This window comes from Rhopalosiphum maidis, chromosome 1, assembly GCF_003676215.2.
Source record: "Rhopalosiphum maidis isolate BTI-1 chromosome 1, ASM367621v3, whole genome shotgun sequence".
Lineage (NCBI taxonomy): Eukaryota > Metazoa > Arthropoda > Insecta > Hemiptera > Aphididae > Rhopalosiphum > Rhopalosiphum maidis.
The window spans coordinates 15,321,781-15,349,668 of NC_040877.1; the positions used below are offsets into that span (position 1 = coordinate 15,321,781).

Sequence of the window (27,888 nt, forward strand, 5' to 3'; positions counted from 1 at the left end):
GTCAATGAATCCGAACTCGATCAGCGAACACGATAATATGAATGTGACACACGTCCGCGTATAAAAGATAGACACGGCTATTCGTATATAATATAATATTCTACGCGTATAACCTATTCGAAACGATATCAAAACAAATGGTTATACGTACATATATAGGTATATAAGTAAAACCAATTAGACCGTTTAATATACATTGTATGATGGACGCGTAGCTACATATTTATATTATGCTTGAACACTCAAGTCTTGAGGTCAACTGACTAAAGAACAAAAGTTTAATTACTATTATATTGTCAACGTGAATTGTGACGCCCGCGCATATTATATACAATACACGACGATCTCGATACGGTTTTTAATAATTGCAACTTCAAATAGATGCACGACGTGTAATATACAATGTGTTTCACTTAAATGGCAACACGATAATAATTTCAGCCAGATGACTGTACGACCGAAACGGCAACTCTTAATGAAGTTAAAGTAAGATACTAAAATACACATACTGGGTCAATTTTCAAAATTATTGGGAAGTAATATTGAAAGGGATTTTGATGTACGCGTCCACAATGAAACTTTTATTTATTTGAATAGTTGTACATATTATTACTAAATTCAAAAAAACCCTATTCTTTTCAAGTCATCTATATGAGTGAGTAAACTTCTTTTTAATAACATAAATGTATTGATTTATTACAGAAATTTAAAGTTTAAACAATTATGGATTTTTCTTTGTATTAATAAAAACATTTAAAACACGTCTTATATTAAATGTTCAATTAATATATATTATTATTTAATTTCATGATGTGTTCTGTCACCGGATACTTTTATATTACAAAATTTCAACATTATTAGTAATATTTCTTTTTTGTATAAACTAAAATCAGATTTTTTGTATTACAGATAAGCCCCCCTCCTTTAAATTTTTAAAGTTAACTATTGAGAAAAGCAAAAAAAAATGTTATTCGTTAAGGTTGCTTGGAAAAATAAGGTTATTTGAATTTGGTAATATATTTTACCATTTAAAACAATATAAGTTTTATTATACATCATATGTTTACTTAATCGAAAGGGTAAAAGTTTAGAATATTAGCCTAAAATCTGTATTTTATTATTTTCTATTTTCGTTAAAATTAATCCTGTTTTATTCAAAGGTCAACCAACCGAAATACTTTGATATTTTGTGTTACTCTTTAAGTGCATCACACTGTATAATGTATATAGATTATAGGTATATAATATACTATCTATGCAAGCACTCCTATACGTGCAACTTTCTATAACTCATGGTAATAATAAAATTCCATTATTGCTCAATTCACAGCCCAAATGATAATAATACTTTAAAATACATGCATGCGTAATTGTTCTGAATCCATAATATCGTACGCGTGTATGGGTATTTATTTGCATAGTTAATAGTTTAATATTATACATACACGAGAATAAAACCATCGATGTCGAGGAGACTTTAATGAACGGGCATTATAATTATAAATTTCAACTAAACTTCTTATAATAATATATAATGCATCTAAATATGTTTATTATTTAAAACAAAAACAATAATTTAGTCACTAAATGTGAATTCCTAGTTTCATACAATTTATTACAATCTTATGAATTGAATTTGTCACTGAGTCGATGAAAACTAAATATACATAATAATATAATATATAAATTCCTACGATAGGTACGTCTATTAACCATACTATACTGCAGTTATAAACAAATAAAACGCAGTGACAAGAATTGCTTGAAAAAAAGCATCCTACATTTCTTTATTTAATTAGAAGTGGCAAAATAAGATTTTTAATTAGCATATAAATAACTAAGGATGAATTTTAGATTTTATGACCCATAAACTTGCGATTTCCACGATGACTTAAAACTAAACTGACCGCCCAAGATTTCCTTCTAATAATAAATTATTTATATATACACACACACACACACACACACACACATGTAAGCGTTTATACCAGTACTATGATAATATATTAACATGGTCGTACACCTGGTCACTAAAATTTTAAATATATCTAGAAAGTTCAAATATACTTAACTATAATAACTACAATATTAGGTTAATATAGAAAGTTTAGCATATTAACACTAATCGTGTTGGTCGATTATTATTATAATCGCACACGTAATTTTATCAAAATTATTAATTAATTATTGTACTAATGTATATACAACCAGTGTATTCATCATACAAAAACATCAAACCAGTTCCATACAAAATATTTAAATTGTATAAATAAAAGATGAAATTAAATTAAATTAAATTGAATGATATATTTTTATTTGTCAACGATCTATATTAAAACAGTATACTTATTAAGTAAATTTCACAAGTCATATTTTTAAATGTTTGTTTAAATTATAGTATTTTCTAAGTATTACTTTTTTTTTCGAGATATTCCTAAAATCTTATTATAATATATGTATGAACTACAATCTTAAGAGACAATTTGCAAGACTTATAAGATATTTTTACAATATTCATAATTTTTATTTTATTTTTATCAACTAGCCAGAATGACTCAAGAGTTTTGAATACTATATAATTTGTAAGTTCTCTTTGAATACCGAAATAAACTGAAACTTGTCATTAAAGAAAATTATAATGCACTTACTTTATTTTTATAAAAAATTATACATTACGTTATAAATAATAATATAGAAAATTAATTTTACTTTATAAGAACATATTTTTAAAATTTCAATACGACTACATTATTTATAGTATTAAAATAATATGAAGAAAATATTAGTTAGCCACTCTTTAATAGCAATTTAATTAATTATAATATATATCTGTAACACAAAAAAATCATAAAATGTTTGCATAGACCTTCTAGATTATATATCATTATCATGTTTTATACCATGTTAAATTATAGTCCACAGTACCGTACAATTATTTTTAAAATGTACCTACAATTATGATGTATAACCAACAAAATCATGAATTTTTTATACATTCATAATGTATAAAAATAAAATAAAGTTTTTTTTCAATATTATGCTAAATAAATCAAAATAGAATGCAAAATAAAAGTTTAATTTTTCCGATTAAATATAACAGCTACTTTATTTTAAAGCGTATCTACCTACTCAATAAAAACAACCGCGCCCAAAAGACTCGGCAACATTTACACCAGCAATGAGCTATAATTTTGAAGCATATCCTGTGGCCGCGGGATTGCAAAAAAATCCTTTTTGATGACATGAAAAACGATACGTTAAATCGGGTTAAGACACAAACTGTAAGTACGAACTAAATATATATATATATATACACACACACACACACACATATTATACAGGCGTAGGTACGCTAATAAGTAAGTTAATCTGACGGTATTGTATATACGTACAAGGTCATTACGGGCCGCCGAGAAAGACCGACGATGTTACGACGTTTACGTCCACAAGAACGACGATCGTGCGTTGGCAGCCCAAAGGGGGCGTGATTCTAATAATGTGTTCCGGTTACATAGTCTGGCAGGTTCTGTATAGATACAGCCGTACAGGTGTATATATATATATGTATACGTATTATACATATTCCGTCTGCATAATATTATATTATAAATCAACCTAGGCAGATGGGCACCGTCGATAATGTTGGGCGGCGGCGATGGTGGAGACCGGCGAAAAGGTACGAGGAGGATTCCGTCCGACAAATGACGTGTATCGTAAACTATCCCGGACCCCTACGACATGCACATAATATACTAACGTATTATATTGTATGTGTGTAAAAACGGGAGGGACGAAATCCGGGAGAGAGAACGTTATCGCGATAATATTATATGTTAGTTGGTACAGCTGCACCAACAATAGCGTTTCACGTATTTCGTTAATCGGTTGCAATATAATACGGACCCGTTCCGTACCCCCACGTCGGTATATGGTATATGGTAAACGTCAAAATGTCACATTCAAATTATTATACGAATACGTATATATGATATAATCGAACACGCCGTATAATATACATATTATGTAGGACGTCTATGATACTATTATAATATAATGGTTATACATAATATACATTATAGGATAAGCGTTTCTAAACGTTTGCAAGCCAATATTATATTATAGCCATAACATAAACGCGCGTAATAGGGTATATGATATTAAAATGTACGAGTCGAGTTCAAAATATATTGGATTGCCTTTAACAGGTGCCCACCGGGCTAGTGTTAGCGAAAAACGTGTAACGAACGTTATATTATTATTATTATATTTTTTTATTTTTTTTATTTTTTTAATAGCTTCTAGTTTACCAACTAAGATACCTAGCTCAACAATAATTACAAAGACGAATATTATCAGTGCACATTATATTGGCACTAATAAAGTGATATATTTACTATACTCATTACGCACGTCGGATGTTCATAAGTATATAATAAGTAATAACTATTCCCTATATAACTTCGTTTTAACGGTACGCTTAATCTGCTGCGGGATCGAAATAGGTTAGGTTATATGAGACATGCTACGTAGAATTCATAGTATATTTTTTATCACATCCCAACAATTTGAAAAACGTTCAATCCACAACACCACAAAAATAAAAATAACACAACACAAATCGTTTTCAATTTAATATAAAAATAATAATTCTTTAACTTTTATAATAATAATATGCTCAATAGACAAAAATATAGAATGTATTATCATAAATTCATAAACAGTATAGTGCATACGATACGGCTATACAAATATTTACGGTCATTCGATAATAACGTAATACGGCTCGTGGTAATCGATGGTTATACCGCAGTATAAATCATAAATGTAAACATACATTATTTCAACTTCAAACGAAAGTATTACAATTAGGCAACACCGGGCTCGATAAAAATACAAATAATTGACCACTGCAAATTATACGGTACGTTAAAAATCCGTAAATATTTTCACGTTGTTGCGTAAAGAAAAACGAGTAAGGCACAAGTTCTTCGTATGCAGTTGACAACATTATAACTATAGATATAATTTACCTACGTTCAACATTTAAATTTAAAACAACCAAACATTTTTTACTGACATAAAAAGTGTACTAATTAAGTTTAAAACGTGTAGCCAAGAATAATAAGTATATACGAGCTGTGTTTAATCCGCTTTTCGCAATCGTAAAAATATATACCTATGGCACTACAACTGTTATATTGGCTCTTATTTAAACAAAACCAAACCATTGGTTATATTCTTAAGTAATATTCTTTGGTATTATTCCAACAGTACTATATAACTACGAGAAAACACTAGACTCATCACCCCACGTTCATTATTATTTATGAAACGTTGCTCAACATTAATATACTGCACTTGCAGCAGTGGCGACGAAATATTAAACCAACAAATGATCTAACATTTCGAGTGGACATAATATTACTATATATTATGCATAGTTTGCTGCAGACTTCGACCGAAACAGATTAAAATCAGAAATCATCAAGTATATCAATGCAAAAAAAAAATGTTGAGATTCTTTTATACACGTCGGCCCGTCAAACAGATTTTTTTTTCTTCGCGTATGTATATTATATAGCTATATAGCCGTAGTTAAACGATGCGACTTGCACACAATTATCGAACGTTAATGACAACTAAGTACCCCAACTAACATAAAAAAATTAAATATTGGGGAAAAAATGTTAAGGTCACACAGTCAGAGCAAAAAAATTGGTTTGAATTACAGGAAAACTTTTTTTTTTTTTTTTTTAATATACAAAGAAGAAAATAATAGATAATTATTATATTTCACGTTATGACTTATAAGTTATAATAGCAAATTAAGTGATTCGAGACGGGTTTAACAATCATTTTTCGAATTATTTCGAGAAATATATAATATATTTACATAAAATCTATATTATGTATAGAATAATGTCTTTCTAAAATTAGAAAATTCATTAAAACCGATATCTATACTTTTAAAAAATAAACAACATTAACATAAACGAGCTCGTGCCTAATATATAGAAAAATAAAATTCGTCGATAATAATCTGACTACTTTTTTTTTATACATATAAAATATTATAAAAACGCATTATTATTAACTAAACCAAAATAAATGTAATAAAAAATCCTTAAAAACACCAAGCAGTAGGTGAAAAATTTCCAATATTAAAAAAATATAATGATTTCCTGGGCTTTTTATCGGTATAATTAAATGTTAACTTACAATATATTTTAATACTTCTGTAAAATCAATTGTTATAATCTATTTTTCAAATAATTAAATAAATCATATAAATTTTTAATTTAATCCATGTTAAATCATTGTAAAAAGTTGACTCGACTGCGAGGAATGAAGGAAACTTCATATCATTCACAGTCAATTTATTCTCTTTTATCATATTTACGTATTATACATAGTACATAGTACATAATGTATATATTTTAAATTTTCAATAAACGTCATTCATAAAAAAAAAAAAAAAAGGCTTAGCAAATATTCTCATGACTTATGCTTTCATTTAATGGTCAAAATAAAATCCTATATTATTTTAAGTAACATTTTTTTTTTAGTGATTTGCTTTAAAAATAAAAATTTCAGGTACCTACGATAAACACATGCACAGCAGTATACAATAATATGGCATATGTCACATGTGTCATGTGTTGCCCGTGCGTGGTGAATGTATTTATTGCTAGATTTTGTAATATAATATTTTTAATACTAAGTAGAAGTTAAATAGTTAACTCGGAAAACGAGTCACCCGTGAAAATTTAAATTTTTGTTTGTATAGGTACGTACTCGATAGTCGTATATAATAACACTAAAGATTTTTTTCTCCTTTCGATAAACCTATAATTGCGAAACGATAGGATTAATAATATTATGTAAATATGTACTCGGACGGGGTGGGGGAAGTTACACCGAACGGGTAGTTGAAAAGTCGAGTATAAACTCTGAGTACCCACACGTGCTTGTGTGTGTGTGTGTGTATTGATTGTGTGCGTGCGCGCGTTCGCATGTGTGAGCGTGCTACAGATGACCAGCTGGATTGTCGACTCAGAAAAAAAGAAGACGTATAAACCGGTTGTGCGCTACAATCGGGACTACACAACTTTTATCGTCGCATTATTATTATTATTATTTCCTCTAAACAAAACCTATACCTCCTATACCACCTACTTATACTATATATTTACTATATTATATTATATTATTATATTCTCCCAACTCGGAACAATAATGACGATTTCTCTCTTTCGGTCCCTCGGAAAAACCGACGTAAGTGCGAGGTAGCTACTGCCTGTAAACTGACTGCTGCAGATGACCACGCACGGGTCGGCCAGCTCGTTATTATTATTTTCAGTTATCGTTCGGTTTTTTTCCGCTTCCTTTTACGCCACCGTCGTCGGTTCGATAATACAAAAAAAAAAAAAATCAACGGCAACGACGCCGCCGCCACCGGTATACAATATATAGGAAGCAGAAAACCGATGTTTTTTATTCATCATTATTATATGTTTTTTCGCATTCGACCGAGTATATATTATATACATATATGACACACACACATACATATATATATATATATATATATATATTGTGTTGGACGATCTCGTGGTGCTGTTTAAGGCCGCCGTTGTTCAACGGAGGAACAGGCAGCACAAGAGGTGTTTTTCGAACGAGTATTTTGTGTAGGGTTAAGCGGGGGAGAGGGAGAAGGCCGTAGACCTGCGGGAGACCAGTTTTAACCAGTGTATTATATAGAGTTGCGTTTTATACATCGACGAACGACTATTTATATGTAATAAAGTCTCTTAAACTTTCAATACGTGCATTTAAAACCAAGATATACAGAACTTGAAGTAATTGAAACACTGTTGATTAAACACTTATACATAATCCTTTTCGAAAAATAAAATACAATTATTTAAAAACTCGCACTACCGTTATTCTGTTACTATAATGTATTTGCAAGTGTTATTAAAATCTATTACAAATTATTAGTTGTTTAAAACCATTTTATTTTTAATCATAGACTTTTACCGATTGACTGTAATAATTAAATTCTACGATGATATAGCCGTGCGGATTATGTGCGTATCAAGTGATAGGTAAATATTTGAACACTTTAACGAGATGTCTTTATGATTTATAATACTTATATTGTCAAAAAAAATAATTACGGCCATCGAAAATATCGTACAGCCGGACAACCATTATAATAATATAGAACATGATGCTTAAAAACTCTTCAAAGGTTTCTCGTCATAAGGCTTCGCTGTGCTTAGTATAATTTAAACTTATCCCGAATAACACATTATGAATGCACCATAAAAATAACATTCGCGGTAAGTTTTCAATTACATGTCCGTGAAACTATTTATGCGTGTATTATAATTTACATAAGTCACTTTCCAACATTTACTCAAAAAAAAAACTCATATGATTAATGCGGTACGCGCTGACGTCCTGTAAATGGATTACTTGTCAATTATAGCATTATAATATCACATTTAATACTTCATAATATTGTTTAAAAATAAATCAATATATTTAATAGGTCATTATAGTAGCATATTATGTATTTGTGTCATCACGCGATGAATTACAATTTTCTCCGAGCCGATGTGTTGGCGTATGTTGTATACGTATTATTTATTTTAAAGTTTTAAAATTTTTATTCAAATACTAAATAGTCTAATAATATAAATTTATCGTTTGATGCTTGATCAAAATAAAATATTCTTTGTAGCGTTTTCAATAATTCAAAAATAAATAGAAAATATTTTTACATTGTTATACTAACAGGAATATATTAAATTGAATCATATCAAAGAATTTGAAAATGGGTCAGCCTCAGAGCTATGAGTAATATCAACTAAGATGCCCGCCTACACACGGTGTACGCTTACGTCTAAAAATAATCACATTAGATGCACCGGTAAATTAGTAATACCTCAATTTTTGTCACGCGCATATACTCATATTCGTGCCACTGTGATGAAAAACTTAATCGACTGGAAAATTCTATCGGGAAAAAATCATTATCAAGCCAAACTTTTTATACGGTTTTAATTTCGTATTTATTTTTATTGAAACTCTATTTATTGCCCGTCCGTTGTTTGATAGATGAGAATATTATATAAGTTCAACAATCGATCAAAACTATTCCACTTTTGTAGTTTGTATAATATGTATTTGAAAATATGGCAAAGATAGAAACCTGTTTTTATTTACTCATAAATGACCAAACGGCAAACACGTATTCGACACCATCTTTCATTAACTCTCGTGAAGCAAATTTATATCTTATTAGTTATTACTCCAAAAGCTACCAGTATATTATTATATCTGTATAATAATCGACAATCTAAGTAAATTTATTTATAATTTAATTTAAATATCGTCCAATATTATAATAATTTAGTATTTATACCAGTTATTTGTGTTTTTTTTTTTTTAACCATTGTACATACAATTAAATGTAATAATAATATAACTAAATAAAAATAAGAAAATAAAAAAAAAAAATTTGAAAAAATAACATAATAATACAATATTTATAAAAATAAATAAAATTGACCGTATATTTAATACAACTGGTTTCAACTAACTATTAAATATTACACAAATCGATTTTATTCAAATACCCTATAATAATCATTCATCAATAACAGCTATAAGTAATACATTTAAACAACTAAATTAAATCGACGCTTATTTTAATAACACGAAGGTAATATATTTTTAATATCATATTCATAATCGTATTGAAGTTATGATTTTGCCAAATAAATTACAAAGATAAGAAGGTAAGAATAAAAAAAAGTTAAATTAAATTTTTTCCACGTAGGTACGTTATAGGTACCACAAAAGTTATTTTTATTCAAGTATGATAATTGATACCTGGCTATAGTTGAACACTCAGAATGATCCACGTAAATTTAATCTAAACATTAAGTACCAAAATGTTTGAAACAAAAAAAAATATATAATTATATGTATATCATATTATTGTATTTACATGGCAAACCACTACACTGTTCATTTTATTATATAACACAATTATTACACGTACGTGTAAAATACTATAAAACTCAACATTTAAGACATTATGAATATAAAAATGAATAAATATCAAAACCTTCTCTGCTTTATAACATTATTAAATGTGTAAAGTAATAGAGAGTATCTATGGAACAACACAATTTAAACCCCTACGTAACATCGAGTTAAGTGGATCTACCTTTTATACTGTCATATAAGTGTAGTAAGTGTGTAATTTCGATGAAAGTATATTTTTAATTCCAACGTCGATGTTTGAAGAAAACAAAAAAAAAACTAGTCTCTCGTCACAGCTAGGGCTTTGGAGTCATGCAGGCAGAAATATTCTTCGAATTTATTCATTAATACACCTACTAATTTCAAGATAATATTATACTATATAGCCAACATAAACGAGCAAACCAACAAACATCGAACATACAAGTATGATATTTCGAACCTACGTATTACAATCGACGGAACTCTGTCGTCCAATAATATGCAGCACTGAATTAAGTACACCGAAGTACATTCAAATAGGTAATAAAAGTTCTTAACTCACATAGTCACATGTATTATAAAACGTAAATGTTTTATAATTTTACGTTTAAAAATATAAATATATTACAACTAATATATAAAAATATAAAAATATTTTAGTGTTTTACTTATTTAAAAAAATAATTTTCTATCGTCCTATTACAATTTTTATTTTTAGAAAAAATTAACTGAACACCACTTTATTTTTATTTTTTCATTATTTTACAAATAATATGCTATACGATACCTAATATAATATTAAATTGTATAAAAAATTAAAATTAAAAAAAAATGTGAGTTATCGGTATCCGGTCAATTCGTCACGAACAATTATCGCGGTCGGTCAGATTCGTCGTTAACCAATTCGTCATGAGATGGAGTATATTTTTTTTTTAATTTGAATACTTTAATATTAAACAATTTTTGACTACAGCTACATCATGTTAAATATTTCATATACTATTATGGTTAGTGACTATTGACAGACTTTAATTTTAAACTATCAACTACGAGCATATATATTAATACTTAATAACATTTTGATTTTATACTAAGTCTTTTTATATATTGTACCAATATTGAAAATGAAATAAAATGTAGATTATACACAAATACTTGCTTTTTTGAAACTTAATTTCGCGTTTAATTTACGTTGTACCTAATTATCGAGTATCGCCCAAGCTAATACAAGTGCATGTGAACCGAATGAACCGATAACTAATCCTCATTGCAAAATCGATTTGATTAACATTCTTCCGAGTTTCCGACCAAGTTTGAATGATATAAAATTGATGTAAAACATTTTGCCCGACGTTCATAAAATACCTATAACGTGTTTTGTGTTTCGTATTATCTTGAAAAGAAAATCAAAGGTGAAATACAATAACGCGAGTTACCTACATATATTTTATAACTAAAGATTACATTATACAACACATACTTTATAGCTTTCAGATTATATATGGTTTAAAAAAAAAAAAAAAAAATTAATAATCGTTCTATACGAGACGTATTAATAAATCGTCTCATTAGTAATTTCTGCACGATTGAATACGGTATATAAATGTCACCGTATTTTATCACGGCACATCGCTCAATCATCGACTATAACAGTCATTGCTATATAACGATAATAATAATATCATCGACGAAGATATCCGAACGCGACAGATTTGAAAACTAAAATAGTTTTTAAATATATACTATTGATACAATATAGCACGATGCGGGCCAAGATGAATTTTTCATATTTTTTTTTTTTTTGTTGCTTAAAACGTATAGTTAACGAATGGCCGACACGTAGTCTGGCAGGGTCGTTAAATGTCTCACCGGTCACGGCAAAAGCAAAAACAACCAATAACATATTCCGGGATCGTATTTTATGATAATTTATTTACATTTTTGTCTTTTCGTTCGCCACCGTCTCACAACGCCGGAGAGGAGCGAAGTCGCGGCGATTCTGAGTGGAGGGGGGTCAGGCAACACGAGACGAATACTGAGGACGAGCTCGTTGCTCATCCCCGTACTTCCTGCATAACGAAATACGAATCACTAGAAATATATTCATAATCCGTTTGCGGTAATACATATACTGTAGTACATACCATTGTGCGTGTAAAGTCGTGTGTACACGGACTTATTATGTGTACCGATATGTATTATGCAGGGGTGGCCAACGAGCGGAGAGACCTTCCGCAAAACGCCACGGGAGCGAGAACCGTATACAAAAAATAAAACGAAAAAAATATATTTGTCGTGGCGACTATTACAATGGCCCCGTCGTTCATCGCGACCGGGGAATATCTTAAGAAATGCAAGAAATATTTTTTAAAAAAAAATCGGTTTGACGAAAATAGTCTCGTGAAAAAATGAATACTTACAGTAGGTAGGATTTTCTTAAAATCGATAAAAGTTATAAGCTTTTGAGTTTAAATTTACCCTAATGGCTATTATAATCTACTAAAATGTTCAAGTCCGATATAAAAGTATCACCCTGTATTCGTGGATAGTTGTCGATCGTTATTGTATATCATAACAGTACAATATATGCAAATACATGTACAATATATATAGTATAATAGGGGGGATTAAGTTTCGATATTTCCACGACAACCGCGATGGCGGGCAATGATATACGTCGTCGGTTTCGTTTAAAAAAAAAAAAAAAAAATACATAGTAAAACGTTACTGTTTTCAAATGAGACGACCTATGTAACAGGAGCCTCATCATCTAATATATGCCGCCGATATCAATTTATCTTGCATTGGGTCGGTGTAAAAATATTTTGTACTCGAAAAATCGAAGGACAGTTAACGAATGATGTTGTGATCGTGTGATCGGCCATAATATTGCCATACTGGAATATTAATTATAAGTGATCATTTGCAAATACATTTTGAATAAACACGCGATTCCGTTTAAAAATTGTTCACAACTGCTGTGGCGCGGGCAAGTATATATTAGTACTAGAGGCTTTTTGGAGGTCCGACCCGCCGCCCTTCACCAATACGGTAACTAAACAAAAAAAAATTGTTTTACTTATATTATAATAATCTACAATAATGTTGTGTAACGCCTTATTTCCCTATAATCACGGTGGATTGTGTCTGCAGACCACAAGTTGGCCACCCCTGGTATACAAGCCGCATCATACGCAGTACACTTACACTCGCACGCGTGTGCGTACGCACGCACATCGGTGAAAAACTGAAAACGGCGGCGGATCTAGGAGTGTTGCAGCGCCGTCCCGTATAGTAATATTATGGTGTAAAAATATTGAAATATCATATTATATATTATTATTATTATTACGATTATTATTGTAACAATAACAACAACAACCACAGCGGAAATTGGTACGTTGTTGTTACAAGTGAAACGACACTGACGACTTGTGATGGCGAACGCAGCAAGTCGTGAACCGAAAGGAAACGCGCGTTATTCCACCATTATGTAAATCGTCAACAACAATGACGGCGATGAGCGGTCCGAGATCCACGCGCAGGTGTCGACAACGATCTAGTTGTGTCGGGGTTAGGTTAGATAATGTATTACAATAATAATGCGTACCTACATAATATTATTGTTGTTGCTGTACTTTAGTCCATACGTGTATTCATTTTCGAGTACGGTGAATATGGGTACATTGCATCAGAACTATTTACGTGTGTTATGCTTGTTCACTTTATGTAGCTGCTGCGACTTCCCACAATATTGTGACGTATTTGAATTTTGGACGTGTTTTTCAATTTTTGGTGGTACCTAATCCATCGCAGGAATTTAAAACGCGTTTATTTTATAGAAAAAAAAACTTGAAAAAAATACTCCCATCCTAATTGAAGATTACGTTTTAATAATAATGATAATAATAGTAGTAATAACGATACGGTTATACGTATATACGCACATGTAATAATAGAAATATCTACCTACCTCCTATATAATACGACTATACGTAAAATACAGAGATAGGTACGGGAAAGTCATAACCTTGTGAACGGGTTTATCCTAATCTATCAAACATTGTGGTACCTACGTGCAATAAACATTTTAATCATTCGATTATCCCGCGCGTGTGTGTAAAAAAAAAAAAAATACAAATTTAATTTACACTCGAAGAAAAGTAGGTATAAATCAGTCGAGTCCGAATTTCTGTTGGATACGTCATAAAATATACGCATTTGTAAAATTAATATGCACTGGAATAAACGAGAGCAACAAATTTATCGAAAACGATTTCTAACAATTAACCTTTGTATATTTTATACGGCGTATTATACATTATTTACAATTAAATAGTAAAATCGACTATCGAGTGCCTCCGTGTACAGCCGGCAGGTACCGCTATAACTCAAAATAAAAAGGTATTCTCCACAAATCTCTTTTATGTTACACGTGTATACCTACATGAATAAATGTATAAGTAAATGGTCTTGTACACATTTTTTTATCGATATTTTATTTTACAAAATACTAGTTTTCTGCGATTCGGTAAACAGAGAACAAGAAATTAAGTGTTAGAAATTTACACGTTTTTTAAGTAATAAATATTTTATTTAAGTTTTGAAAGTAAAATTAATAATTTATTATTAAACGAAAATGTCCACACCATGATAAGCAACCGATATTGTTATTATTTCTATTACTATTATTTGTATTTATTACCTCCAAGGTGTGTCACGGTTTCGCAAAGAAAAATTATTAATATTAATTTAAAATAATTAGGTCAAATGTGATTAAATAATTAATAAGAGTAATATATTATTTTTAACCTACAACCCATGCCATACCTGTGTCTTAAATTTAGTTAAACAATCTTGTAGTCATACATTTATGACTGGAAATTAAAAAAACGTTTAACCTTTAGAATACATTGATGTGTAATTGATATTATGTGTATAATTTATTTTGATGTACAAATTTAAAAAAATATATATTTAAACAAGACAATAAGACAAGTAAATGAAACAGTTTTTTTAATCGTTGTCAGAGATAAGTGTTTAATTGTGTACCAAATATGAATATGCTTACATCATTCAGACTTTGAAGACCAAGCTAAACGTGTCACATTATGTTTATTATAAATTGTAATATACGTAGAATATAACTGGACCAACGTCGCATTATTATTATGCATTTTACGCGTAAACTAATAAACTCTTAATAAACAGACAAACTATAGACAAAAACAACTGATGTTGTAAACATATTGATGCGATTCGTATGCGGTTTAAAAGACATGTTTACGTATAACACATGACGGTGACGCTTTTTCCTAATAATACTAGGAAAAAAAATAAATACATTTTGTGTGTAAAAACGGTGGGCGATTGGTAGTTGATACATATTTGAAACACGAAATAAGTATGAGTACCTATCTAATTCCTATATGATGCAATAATTCTATAGAGATATAATAGAAATGTTTTCTTCTACACCGCTTTTTCATTAAACACGTGCAGTATAATAGCGTTGAAAAATTCCCTGGGCCGTGCATCGGTGGCATAAATTTCTATGTGCGAATAAAAAACGATAATCACAGACCCTGCATAGACGCCAGTCGCTTAATTTTTATTATCGAATGTTATTGCGGAAAATATTTAACCTCGATAATTTCAACCAATAATCGTTAAATCTCACACAACGACATGACTCGATCCGGGCAAATTAATTATTGAAAATAATACAACAATAAAATGAAGTACGGTATTAAAAAGACAAATCGCGTTAGACGCGTGTTTTTCTTTTAAAAAACAAAAAAAAAACAACGGCCAACGAGCTGTAGGTATATTATAATTTATAATATTGTTCTATAGGTAATAATATATTATTATAATCGAACGCGATTAGTCACACCGCGATGAAAACATAATATTGTATTATAATTAACATATCCAACGCAACTTTTGATCGTAGCTTATCGGATTATATTTTACTAATGGAAATTAAAAAGAAAACGTGTGTGACAGATTCGTTATTTATTATTATTCATATCCACGCAGTTAGTTTTTACAACAAATTTTGCTTTCACAGTATCGTATAATTCTTACATATATTATTATTATTATTATTTGTTTTCTGGCAATTACACAAACCAAAAATTTTTGTAAACCAAATAATTTCATATGATTTGACAATATTGTTTAAAAGCCAACATTTTCTAGGGTATATTATGTATATATATAGGTTAACACTTGATAAATTTAGAATAATGGTATTGTAAGTTTTCAAACAAACTATTGAAACGTATCTACAACTTAACTTTCACCCTTTTACCATGTGTACAGCAAAACAAAACACGTAATTTATGTAGAATAAAGTAAAAATTGTCATAACATACGAGTATAATATTACATCTACTCAATCGAATGGACGAATTATGAATACTAAATAATGTGCATAAAATATAAATTAAAATTACTAAAATAGAATTTACACATTTTAAATGTTAATTTCTGATAATATTAACTTACACTTTTGTGATTTCTTCGAACTTGTAATTAACTACATCCAATTACCGATTATATAAGAGATAAAACAATCCAATTTAAAAGAAAAAGTTAAATAAATGTATATTTAACAGCAATGTTATTTAATGATGTAGGGACTACCACTAATTCTCATGCAATTAGAATAAAAGAAACTTGTGTTTTATATATCATTCTTTCCATTTGTCGATTAAATATTTTATTTAATAAAATTATAATAGTAACTAGTAAGTAGAACATTTTAATTAATATTTTATGTTTGTTTTTTTTAACACAATAAGCAATAATATAATATCCTTTTAGGTATAGTAATATGATTTATATAACAAATTGTATGTTTTTGTACGAATGTAGAAATTACCGTTTCAATGTTAAGGAAGTTGCATTTAAAATTTAAATACCACATTAAATACTTATAATTATCGTTTTATTATAATTGTATTAAAACTTGTATAATAATGGAAATTTTAATAATAACAATGTAAATAGTAAAGTGGGTGCCTATTGAAATTATATTATAATAACCTCTTAAATTATGATTAGGTATATACATTTAAGACCTACTAATTAATGGTTCTTAATGATAACAGTCGTTTCGCTAAAATAATAAGATTTATGATTTAGATTAAAAAAAAAAAACAAAAAACAATGTCAAAATAAAGAAAATATAATAGAAAAACGGATGTGTAATATGAAAGTTATTGTATCAAAATGAATATCCAACAGGAATAAAATACATAGAAAACATAAGACGAAAAAAAATATAATGACAATAATTAAAGCCCGTCTATTTTAACACTATATTATTATCGTCTACAATCTACATAAAAAAAAAAGATTATATAATAACTTCGAATGATGGTCAGTTTTGTCGAAAATATCGTTTTCTATTAATATTTCAGGAAACAAATAGATTTATAACCAGCGATAGGCGTGGCCATGAAAGTAAATTGCAATAAAAATTGATAAATCTACATTTTTATCCGTATAATAGTCGTTCATATCAGAAACTAATTGACAATTCTTCACACACGCGCGCGCACGGTAAAAAAAAAAAAAAATGATGGTACCTACAGTTGGTCTTCTATATGTTCTTAGTGTTAAAAAATTCATGTATGTGGTATATAATAGACGTCATATTTTATAGTATTAAGAAAGTGGTTTTTATTTTTACTTTTTTTGGTGTGAACACGATAAGTCGACCTATTCGGGTGCGACAATATTTAGGCGCCTATCTTGTATACGTTTTATATTTTATAGATACCGGTCGCCATCGAACAAACGAATGTGCCTATATAATAGTACGGTATAATAATAATAATAATAATAATAATAGCATAGCGTTGTTTTCGTGCGGCCACCGAGGAAAGCGAGTCCGGGTCATTTATCCGCACGACTGTCGATCCGCGTGCATTAATATAAACTCATGCGAAAAAATTGCCGTGATTTGTAAAGTATTTACACGTCGGGGGGTTAGAAAAAGAAAAAAAATACCAAAATAATATGTAATATCACTCTATATCAGAACATTATAAAATTCGTTCGATCTCGTTTCGAAAATATGTTATGCACATATCCTCTCTCTCTCACCCTATCCAACTATATATTATAATATCATAATAGTATACGTTTATAATACTTATAGCAGACATAATCGGGCTAGATTCGGGTTCGGATCAATGAAACGCAGCGGGCCGATCGAATGCTGTATGAATGCGATCCAACCGCGTTACATAATAAGTATAGCACACCGCGAATTTGAGAGCATCCGTTTTCAAGGTCGGCCACTGGCATCCATTATTGTTATTGTCATCATCATCATTATTATTATTATTATTATTACACACACGGTGTATTCTATAAGCTATACATATGTATATATTATCGTAACAGAGGTACGTATAACGTAATAATAATAATGATAATATATTGTACGCGTTCGGGAGATATTATTATTCGGTGACACTTCACTCGCCGGACCTAGGACTTTATCGACTACCGCCACCGGGTTCAACGTATTTACGCCGTCGTCACAGGGTTTCGTCATCGCGTCGTCGTGGTCCTATACAAACATTGCGATTTTTTTCCGCCAATTCGTATTCAACTCGTGTTTCGCTCAAAAACCATCTCTACACGGATTATACTAAATATATTTAATGCACGCGTACTGTATCTCATGGGCATCTAATACTCACACGCTGCACTGCTGCAGACGCGGGCGATTATTGCATCTAAATCACGCCGTACTGTCCGTACTAATATACGAGTAGTAAAATCACTCTTCCATCCATAGGATGAAAAAAAATGCTCATTTCCCAAAAATCAAACGAATAGATATTTATTTATTTATTTAGTTATTATTTTTTTCTACCTTTTATGGCAAGAGAACGAAATAATTGTACCCGGTTTTTATTGTGCTTTTATCGCTTTATAGTTTTACTGGTTACAGAAACTGTTAAGGTTATACAATGTAATATTGTACCCAAAAACTAAATTTTGATAAAACATGATATGGTTCTTAAACCTGTATAAATATATTGTAATCAATTGAACAGGACAGCAGACGTCATGATATTCCTTCCCCCCGCCCTCTACAATTTTCTTGTGGAACGAAAACCTTCATCGAAGAGCCATATGCAATTTGGAAGTTATACAGGGTCTAGATCGAATAAAAAAAATGCTTCGTTTGAATAATAAATTGTCCAAGTTGTTGTAAAACCGTTGTTTTTAGAGAAGCAACCACCCCCTCTTTTCAATACCCACGTCCAAACTGGCACAGATCCTTGTGTATGATATGGATATATTATTATGTTTGTGAACGTTTTTTTTAAAAAAACAGTAATAGCTGTATTTTTATTCAAAACGCATAGCGTAGATTCGCGCATCGAAATTCCTGTCATCACACGATGGGCACGTCGTGGTACGCCAGGATGCCGCAGGACCGTATAACGACAATGGCAAAGGACTTACTCGGTGTGGAGCCCGGAGGACCCGGTACACGGCGGCGATCTGATTGATCAGGGGTAATGTGAGGCTGAACAAATGGACCGGCGGCGACCGTTGCGGCTCCGGCACGTTGGCCGAGTACTCGAACGGATCTGTGTCGTCCACGTACTGTACGCGACACGCGAGCGACATCATAGCGAGCGTAAAAACGGCGTCTGAATCGAAACGATAGACTACGGCCGACGATCGCTGTTGAGCGGACTACACCCGCGCGACGACGACGCGTATGTCCACGGCAGTTTTCGGACAGTGACGCGCTGACATTATTTCATGGTATATACTGCCGTGCGAAAACCGTGTAGGCGTCCACAGTTCGACGACGACGAGATAAACGATATTATTTTTGCCGATCGAGTGCGACACACGGCTATTAATGTGTCGCTATTATTGCGATCGTATACGGCAGAGCAGACGAGACGGTACAGCGTACACACCGAGATCGGTCGTACGAGACGGACACGGACTGACTGACTGTTTGGCGTTTGGCGTACGCGGAGGACGCCGCCGTCGCCACCGCCACCTCCCCGTCACCGTGCGGACAGATAGGCGGAAGACCGTGTAGTAGTAGTCTCTCCCCACCCCGTCACCGCGCTGATCAGCTGATAATAACGACCCTATCGCAATATTAATACGATATGAAAAGAAAGAATTGTATTATTTACTATATGATATTATGCTAGGCATATATACATACGACGATTCTTACCCTCGAGGGTCGTCCCTCCGCGAGATTACTGTGCGCGCGCGCAAACCCTTCGTTTGGCAGTGACTTTACCCTCGAGTTTTTATTTTTCTATGATAAAGTTTTTGGTTTATCGTAACTTAACGAAAAATACACATTATACGCAATGTTTAGTGTAGTGTCACTAAAAAAAAAAAATATCCGTTATAGGTACCTTGTAATTATGCTCAATACGAATAAAAAAAAAAAAATACTAATGTGAGTATAATATTGTGTTTGCATTTATTTACCACGTAGGACTGTACAAAGCGCATGAAATAAAACGGTCGTAATTCAAAGGTTAAATTTTCTAAAATATCACGTAAACATATTTTAAGTATAGGTGCCTACTAATAATGTTATAGGTTTAGGTATATAGAAGACGACAAGTAAATTAAATTAAATAATAATAAACGTCTTCAAAAAAGTGCTCAATTAATTTGATAATACCCCGGCGGTGTAATGCTGTGTGTCGAATGACCAAGACCAGGTGTATATACAGCAGTAATGATATAGCGTTAGGCATTTCGGTTTTCGGTCGAAGATGACCGCGGAGACAAAGAAGAAGACGTACACTATCATTATTTTTCGTAACTCATTTAGTCATTTGTGTAATAATCTGTATATGCCGTGGCAGTATTCCCGTCGTCGTTGTTGTTGTTGTTATTATTGTCTTAATAATATCGTCGTGATATTGCACGCAGTAAACGCGGCGCGTCATCGGGTTGACGAAACGAATTTTCGCCCGAAATCGTGATACCCACACGAATACACGACGTTATGCCTAATTTCCGATGCGCCGATAAAGGCGGACGATACGTCGACGATACCTATACCTACCTGCCTATATTTGCTCACGTCTTCGACTATGATACGCCACACGCAATAGTTATTGTATAACATTATAATAGTGTTGTCGGGTAAACCGTACGGGAAAAACAATATTTCATTGCACGCGCATAATGATTTCAATATGTATATAAGTCATGCGTAATATAGATATCTCATACATACTAGACGGCGACGATAACATACAGATCTCGAAAACGAATGAAGTAAGTGAAAGTACTGTATATACGCGCGCGTCACGGCTAGGAAATTCAACTGTGTCTCGAACGCGACCGGCGTAAACATACCATAGGAACCGATTGCATTTAAATTATTATTAACGTCGGGCGGTTATTTTATTTTGTTTTTTCGAGACAATTACATCCAAGGATTTTAATGTCAAGGCAATTACTTTTTTTTCACCGTAATGCCACACGCGTTATAATAAAATTACAATTGTATATTATACCCGTTTGTATACCAACAATATACGTATTTATATTTACGTGCGATGTGATAGGATATCGGACAGACTACTAAAATGTAATAAAGGGCCGTTAAAAATGTTCACCGGTGAAAACACTTTTTTCCGTTATCGGCAATGTACTTCAAAACGAAGTAATAATTTATTTTATTTATTTATCATTTTGCATATAGGCGAGGGAGGGCACACGGTGACAATTTCTTAAATAAAAACTACCTGGCCTGATTTACTAAAAAAAAATCTTCTATTTAAAAATTATTTTAGATAATACTCAACTTTTATTATTTAATACCCAAAGAAAAACTTATTTTAAATAAGCCATGTCAATATATGACACAGCTGACGAGTGCATTTCCGCCTATGTTTTACGTGTAAAAGTTACTTGGTGTACACAACGACTTAATTTGTTTTTAACTAATAATAAAATAGTATTCCTTATTGTTATTGTATATGTTGACTTTAGGGTAGAGGTTATGAATGTATTAATCATCATTATTATTCAGTATATTATAATACCTTTTATAACTACTGTTCGTGTGTTATTAGAAATTAATATAATCAAATTTATTGAAAAAGATCAAATTAAATTATAAATTTATTTAATAATTAGAAAATATTAACTTGAGTCAGCGAAAAAGAGCTAATCAATTTTTATAATTACTAATTAAATCATACTCATAATGAACTTTTTTTTAAATATAGTAACCAATCATTTTATAAAAAATACACTTCTTACTACAAACTATAGTCACATTCCGTGGGACTTAGACAATATAGCATGTTTACGTCAAAGAATATTTATTGTTTACTTTTATTTAAAACCATTATATAGGTACATGATTTTAACTAACTGCATTATTTTTTTCAAAATATCTACAAAAAGCTATGATGCTACAATAGTGAATGGATACTTTAACAAGTCAAGTTATTGAGTTAATTAGAAAATTAACTAACTAATAAAAAATGTTTTTTTTTTACTTTGTTGCGTTATATTACAAGCTTAAAACTTCAATGAGCAGCTATTTCTACTTCGCAACAATAAAATTTTTTAATACAATTATACAAACCACGAATAAGATATTAAAACTAATATTATAGGGCTATCACTGAATTTTACAAGTTGTGACTTATAATAATTAATAATACATAGCCACTAGACAGCTTTAAATTATTATTTTAAATCTTAAAAGTATGATAAATTATGTCACAATTGAAAAGTGACCCTGACGGAACTCGGCATTGACTAAATTGCTAATCATAATTCACATAACAAGTACTTGCAGAAGTCATAATAAAATTCTTTGAATTAAAATTTTACTAGATATATATTGTTCGTAAGTAGTAATAATTAATCAAATGTGGGTATCGTTAAATTCAAATTTTAGTTAATACATGAAACTATAAATGTTGCCAAAATAAATAATAACATTGAAAAAACTGATTAATTTCATAATAATTTAAACGCCAAACAATAAATGTTGTAAAATAAATTTAGAAATATTATAATTAAAACGTAGAAAAAATGTGCTGCGATTAGCCTTTTGCTCAAACTTTTAATATTTTAATCTAAAATGAAAAATATATTTAATATTTCAAACAATAAATAAAATATTAAAATAATTTTATTGAAATTAAAATCTGTAATATTTTTTATCAATTTTTGTTAAAGCACCTCGCAATACGTATATAATGATAATAAATTTATTAAAATAATTAACTTTAAAACGTTAAAATATACTTATTTTTGAATACTATCAATATTATTAATATTATAAGACCAATAGGTTTTTTAGTTTAAATCTAACTATTTAAAACTAAAAAATATTATTATAAATACATTTCTTTTAAATATCTAAGTAATATAAAATGTAAATATTTTAAATTTTATACCCAAAAACTTAATAGTAACAAAATAACTTAACCTTAGTGTTAAATATAGTTAAACATGTAAAACATAAAACTTAAAAAATAAAGTTATTATTTAATTTATACACATTTACTAGCTTAAATAAAGTAATTTAATATACTAACTTTCAGAAAAAATAATTTTTAACAACTGAAGGTCTTATAGCAGAAAACTATTCTTATTCGCCCCATTTTACGATAATTCTTCATTAGTTATAACATACTGTAGGTAGGTAATATTTATATGGTTTATTTATTAATATACTATAGTCTATAATTTATAAAAAGTAAAATTAAATATTAATATATTTTCTTAGCTTTTATTTTTTCTCGTTATTATTTTTTTTTATTTATACGTATTTTATTTTAATCAAATCGTTCTAAAATATGCAATAATAATTTAGCTAAAATTAGTAGTGTAAAGAAAAGATTATGAATTTTAAATTAAATTGGTAATAATTACAATTTTTATCTTAATAAAAATACAACGATTTTATTAAACTAACAATAATAATTCCTAATCATTTTCGTTTTATAAAACAATATTATAATATCTTACCTAAGTAATAATTATTGAAAACTCGATTAATAATCGAATGACTAGGTTTTGACTAACCTATTTCATATTTACTGTAGATCAATGTAGTATACATATGTGTAATTATGTAGATGTGCTGGTGTAAATAATTAATTAGTACAAAAAATATGCACTTACCGTAGTAAGTTTCTTTTGTATTGTCGACATCTGAGCTGTGCTATCGTGAATATGTACTTGGTCAGGTCTGATTTCCACACAATCATCTAAAATAATATGATTAAATCAATATAATGTTTTGTTAATATTTATGACTATACGAAAAGTGAAACAATATTACCTGAATCAGTATCTGGTGGTGTTGTTGGTGCAGCAGGTGGAGGTTCTTCATTTCCTAGTAGTTCATCAATATTTCGACAACCTCCAATAAACAACATTAACTGATCCAACTCATCTTGTAAATTTGGTTCTTTTTTAATTTTATTGATAGGTATTTCTACAATTTCATTTACAACATTCTCAATTTTCTTTATTCGAAGAGAAGTTCTCTTGGTTCTGACGAAATCGTCACTTTCATTTTTTTCTCCCCACCAATCAGGACTACTATCAACTAATTCCTCTTTTTGTTTTGAGCTTGAATTAGCTGCATCACCACTACTTGTTTGTTTAGGTTCATTACTTTGAGATTCCGATTCTTCACTTGCTAACCAAGATGGACTATCAAATGAATCCATTTTTCTAACACCAGTTATGTTTTTAATAGGATCATCTGTTGGAGTACTTTTATGTTGATCAAATTGTTCGGGAACGTCCCGTGACCAATCAGTTGAAATACTTGTGCTTCTTTGATCTGTATTTTTTTTATCTTCTTTCCACCAATCAATTGAATCCGTTTCCTTTATTGACGTAGAATAATGATTATCACTTATATTATCATTTAAGTTAGGCAAATCGGTTTCTAACTGAGAATCAAGACTATTTTCCAACCACCACTGATTTTCACGTGAATTAATATTTACATCATTTTCAGAATTAAATGGAAATAATTCATTGGAATTGTCTTCAATACTTTGGTTTTTAATTGAAGTATCGCTTGATGAATTTACTTGTTTAGCCTCATCTCCAGATAGCCACCATGGGCTATCAAATGAATCCATTTTTCTAACTCCATATGATACCGTCATTTCTGGACTTTTCGTTTGAGAATGGTCACTTTTTCTAAGTTCTATTATATTTGAGCTTAATTTTGATTCATCACTTGTACATGCATTTTTTTCTTCTGTTAACCACCATGGCGTATCAAATGAATCCATTTTTCTTACACTATACGCTTGATTTTTAGTTGATAGAAAATTACTGGTACGTGTATCTGAATTTGAAACACTATCAATGTATAATATAGGGTCTTGAGTTTCAATATCGTTCAAACATTGACCGTTAATATTTGATTCCGCTCTTATAATATTGAACGTAGGACTTACGCTTGATTGACTATTACTATTGATACAATCGTCATTTGAAATACTGTTAGCACATGATTTTGGTTTTTCATTTATTAAATCTTCTTGGACTGATTCTTGTAACCATAGATTTCTATCAGATGAATCCATTTTTCTGATTCCATATGAATGACCTTTACTTGATGTAGAATTACTCTTTGTCGATTGTAGAATTACTCTTTGTCGATTCTGAGTAGGAAATACTTTCCGTACCCGATAATTGACCATCATTATTATCAGCTTGCGCAGCTTCTTGTAACCACCGATTTCTATCTGAAGAATCCATTTTTCTTATATTATATGAAGGTATTTTTGTCAACTTATTATTCATATTTAAATCGAAATCTGCAGTATTTTTACATACATTTGATTCTTCATTATTATTTTCCGAATCTTGTAACCACCAGGCTTGATCGGAAGAATCCATTTTTCTTAACGGATATTGTAATTTAGGTGCATCAGATATAACTGCAACGCCGGAAATTGGTGCAATACTTCTAATAGTAACTAATTTAGGTTCTTCAATTTTACGACCTGTTGGTGGTTTTTCTTCCGCAGTACTGGAAAATGACGAAGACCGACTAATGCCAGATTCTTCTCGATTTTTTTCCGAAGTTCTGTTCCTAGTCCAGTTGGGTTGAGGTAATTTTGATGTTTCTGCACCATTTGAACGACTTTTACTATGACTAGATGAGTCAGAAAGATACGAATCTTGTTCTTGACCTTAAAAAAATTGATAGTATTATGTTTTTGTCTTTTGAAAATAAATAAATAATAATATACCTGAATTATCACTAGTCGATCCAGAGTCTTTAGATTTTGAATAATTATAGCCTGACCTACTGCCAACATACCTAGGTATAGGAATTGAAGATACTACCTTTAAACTAGGCATGTGGCGAAGGAATTTTTCATCTGTTTGTAAGCTGACATCCACTCCTTTTTCATATTTTCGTGGTACCATTAACATAGTAAATTCTTGTTGTCCAGCGTGCTTACTTCTAAGAAATGTGCTATGAGCAGGAGGTGTTGGTGACGTACTCCGAGTGACAACTGATACCATAATATCCACTGGAGTATTTGCTTCTATATCTGGTACATTGCATACTCCAAAAACTGTTACAGATTGTTCCTTAATCGGACTTCGAACAATTGGAGCACCGAAACGACTTGCACTTCCAGTTCTCAGAGTAGGTTTGTTACCAAATCCTGATGCCGCCACTCTCATCCTTTTATCAGCTAATACAGCTTTATCCCTCGCCATGGAAGAAAATTTGTCTTTTAATGCAGTCACGGAGCTAGCATCGGTGTACGTACGAGTTGGCAGAGCCGAATTTCCAGTTAAAGCTCTGTACGAACTTCCACTTAAAAAACGATTTGAACTTGTTCCCTGTAATTAATGAAAAAATAAATATTTTTTAAAATTTCGAAATATTTTAATTTATATTGAATTATTACTAAAGTAGTAGGACGTTCTGGAGTCGATGTATAACTTTGACTTGGAGATCTCCATGGTGGCTATTAATAAATTAATAAAACGTGCTTTAGATTATAACAAAATAATAGCAAATAATATAAATACAATAATAATTTAATTAGATTACTTACCCGTGAGTTTCTATACGACGAAGTCATGATTACATTTGCATATTATCAACACGTATAGCTACAGTACGACTGCTGGATATGAAATGTCAACAACGCAATGTGCACCGGAGTATTGAATGCGGGCCAACTCCACGTCCACTGATCCCGTAATGGTTATTTTTATATTCAACTAAAAGTGCCTAGTGCGAACTTGAAGCCAAATGCGATTTAAAAACACGAAAATGAGACATATGTATAGACTAATATAGGGTAATTGCGAAAGAAATGCTTTAAGACCTAAAGAAAAAGAAAATTTTAATTTTAATTTAATTTAAAGTAAAAATATTATTTAATGATTCTTTATAAAATATTAATAATATATATTTTATTAATATAAAAATAAAAATCAATAATATTAAAAAAATTATTTATTGTTTTATAGAATAATTAAATGAATAAAATTGAACTTGCAAATTATTAATTTTAAGCGTGAAGTAGGATAAACAACAAAACGTTCTGTTTAGATATATCTATATAACTCAGACTTCAGTGACTATAAACCGAGAACTAGGAAAAGCGAACACAGTCTGTGTGTCTGGTAAGACATTAAATTACATTATGGTTCATTTAGGCTGCATTTGTAGAAATTTGGCACACAAGCAATCTGTCTATTATGAATCTCTTCTATCCCCGGACCCACATATATCCGTCCGAGAATACAATATGTTCTGTTCCGCAGTAGAAACTGCCAAAA

At 30.4% G+C, this 27,888-nt stretch overlaps 1 protein-coding gene across 3 annotated transcripts in view; it reads right to left on the reverse strand.

Annotated features, from left to right (window-relative positions):
- LOC113549930 (FH1/FH2 domain-containing protein 3) overlaps positions 1–25,701 on the reverse strand; it is a 40,962-nt gene extending 15,261 nt beyond the window's left edge. For 2 of the 3 annotated variants that reach the window (XM_026951469.2, XM_026951472.2), the window contains exon 1: positions 19,540–20,028. In XM_026951469.2, the coding sequence (XP_026807270.1) occupies positions 19,540–19,710 (171 nt within the window). In that variant the 5' untranslated portion in view covers positions 19,711–20,028. Of the gene's footprint in view, positions 1–19,539; positions 20,029–24,228; positions 24,315–24,388 lie in introns of those variants that run through there. The other variant, XM_026951463.2, reaches the window with a different exon arrangement.
- Between the last annotated feature and the right edge of the window lie 2,187 nt (positions 25,702–27,888).